This window comes from Chrysochloris asiatica, unplaced genomic scaffold, assembly GCF_000296735.1.
Source record: "Chrysochloris asiatica unplaced genomic scaffold, ChrAsi1.0 scaffold00010, whole genome shotgun sequence".
NCBI lineage: Eukaryota > Metazoa > Chordata > Mammalia > Afrosoricida > Chrysochloridae > Chrysochloris > Chrysochloris asiatica.
In genome coordinates, this window is record NW_006408528.1 from 19802087 (window position 1) to 19804903 (window position 2817).

The 2817-nt window shown below is 36.2% G+C and overlaps 1 protein-coding gene across 1 annotated transcript; it reads left to right on the top strand.

Annotated features, from left to right (window-relative positions):
• The first annotated feature begins 532 nt into the window (after window positions 1–532).
• On the top strand, window positions 533–1297 carry LOC102817323 (uncharacterized protein C7orf62-like). Its single transcript, XM_006834397.1, has one exon. It carries the CDS (start codon window positions 533–535, stop codon window positions 1295–1297), a length of 765 nt encoding a protein of 254 aa, XP_006834460.1.
• Window positions 1298–2817: the final 1520 nt, after the last annotated feature.

Genomic DNA, 2817 nt, shown 5'->3' on the forward strand with positions numbered 1-2817 from the left:
GTGACCCTGTATAGGGTTTTCAAGGAGTGTCTGGTGGACTTGAACTACTTACTTTACAGTTCAAACCAACCTTGTGTTCCAGTGCTTATCCTATAGTGCCACATCAGGACTCCCTATATCAAGTCTAGGGACTGAGAAAAATTACTATAAATTATAGAAGGTAACAATAATGTAAACAAAATGGAGGTAATTTACTCTTGAGTAAATATTCTCTTTTCCCCATTCTCAGAATTCTGGAGAATCCCCTTCCTTCCAACCCAGGATGTGATTGCTATGCATTTCCTTGAAAATCTTTTTTTAAAATTTTCTGTAATTTGAGTCTTGTTTTAACATTATGTTTCATTTTAAAGTAGTTGCTAATCAATATACTGGGAAAGGATTTTATAACTCAATGGCATTTGACAAACTGTGACTCAATTTTTCATTTTTTTTTTTGGTCAGGAAAAAATTGATCATCACTGAAGAGGTATTCTAATAATATAAATGTTGTGATTTGCTTAAAACTGGAATCAATGGATAAATAGGACTCATTATGTCCCGCGTAGATCATCATGCCCAAAAGGCCAACAAACGAACTAATCCACTGGAATCCCTTCTAATGCCACAAGTTCCACGAAACAATTACTTGCACTTTCAGAAAGAGAAACAAAGACTACATCTAAAGAAATTTCTTATTGATAGGATATTTCTAGTGGCCAACATTCCAGCAAACACCACAAGAAAAGACATTGCTGAATATTATGAACACACATTTCAATCCATTATGAGACAGCACATAGGAGAAACGGTGACAGGATTACTGCTCATATATCCAACTGTCATTCTTCATATCCTTGAGTCTTCCAGTGGAACTCTCTTCAAAATCCTTTTAGATTATGTTAACCATGAAAAGAATGACAAAGAATTTTTAATTCAAGGAATGAAAATTATAGTCATGTCTCATAATATCCCATCCAGGCTCTTTCTGCAATGGCAGGTGTCCGTAATAAATGTACCAGTTACGTACCTCGACGATGTGACACAGTCACAGACCCTAGAAGAAGTCATCACAGAGTTTCTCATCCAAACCCACAAACTAGGACTCAACCTTTTTAAGGCTGTTAAAGTGGGCACTAAAGGGCCAGGTGATAACTTACAACAAGTTTCACCTGAACTACTACTCCCAGAACAAATAATAAAGTACTTGTGCAAAGCTGAGAGATTCCTGGACCCAGCAACCTTTATAAAAATGTATAGCGGTCCCATACACATCAGTTTGGATTCTGAGGTAGTATGGCCTGCTCCTACCCACTTCTAGGTTTGAAAGAGATGATGTGGTCATCTTTTGAGGAATTTGTTACTTAATAAAAGGAAAAGATAACTAAAGCTATTTTTTCTTTTTCATAAAAGAAGAAAACACAACAATTTGAACAAAGGTAATCTTTATGGAGTATGCTGAAATTTCAAATAAATTGACAAATGTGTTTATTTGTTCTGATAGTCAGTATAATAGAGTCCTGGTGTGGCGCTGTGTGTTAATGCGCCAGACTGCAAAGCCATTTGAACTGCAAGGTTGGTGGTTCAAGCTCACCAACTGCTCCTTGGAAATCCTATACAGGGTCGCTATGGGTCGTAACTGACTCGACAGCACTTCACAAAAACAACAGTCAGTATAACACAAGGAGGCTTCTAAATGCTCATGGAAAAATGTCATTAGGTTCTAATTCTATTTTCCACAAACTGTTTGAAACCACTCCTATGTTATTATAGTAGGAAGTTCACAATCATTTCTGAAGTATGTACATCTTTTTCATGGATTCTCTTTTTTAAAACAAAAAGATAAATATGGGTGACTAATGATAATCACTTGATTCAGATTCTTGTGCATTCTCTCAACAATCCTTGAGCATCCACCACCAGACAGATGAACTACATTCAGTGGTGGGGTACAAAAACTTAGGGAGAGACCCTACCCTTCAGTTGGGTCTATCCTAAGGATAGAAGCAAGTATGTGTAAAAGTAAGGATGGTAAATTATATAAGTAATAATAATTATAATGGCAACAGGTAGGAAATGCTTTGAGAGCAAAATTAACAAAGTAATTTCTGTATAATTCCTACAATCAAAAGACAAAGAAAGCCTAACCTTTGCAAATGGCTCTACTGTTCACATTGGACTGTACAATCAAACATATTGAAGCTATTACAAAGTTAAAGAACACAACACATTACTAAAACCACTGAAAAACACAGAGAGGTTACTGTATACTTTTATGTAAGATCACTTATTGAGTATCCTCTGGTGTGGTCCTGTAGGATAAGCCCTGGATAAGCAAGCTCAGTTTGGACCACAAGGTTAGTGGTTCAAACTCACCAGTTGCTCCTCAGAAACCCTATGAAGGATCGCTATGAGTTGTAACCAACTCAAGGGCACTTGACAACAACAGCAATAAAATAGAGACATGATTTTGGCCCACATGTAAAACTTAATATTACTAAGTGAATCCATGTAAAATGCATTATTTTCTGATTTTACTTTTTATAAAGCAATTACATATAATTTCTATATGACTTATTTCTAGTTGGTCTCACCTTTTCTTTACAAAGATTTAAAACTTATTTTCATTTCAATTTTTTCTAAGTTATTTAATCCATTTATTATTGTAGTGGTTGTATGTCATGGAGTCAGTTCAGACTCATAGCAACCCTGTATAGTGTTTCCAGGAGTTCTGTGTGGTGCTGTAGGTTAATGCATGGAACTGCAAAGTTGGTTTGAGCTGCACGGTCAGTGGTTCAAACTCACCAGCCTGTCCTCAGAAACCCTATATGTGGCCCCTAT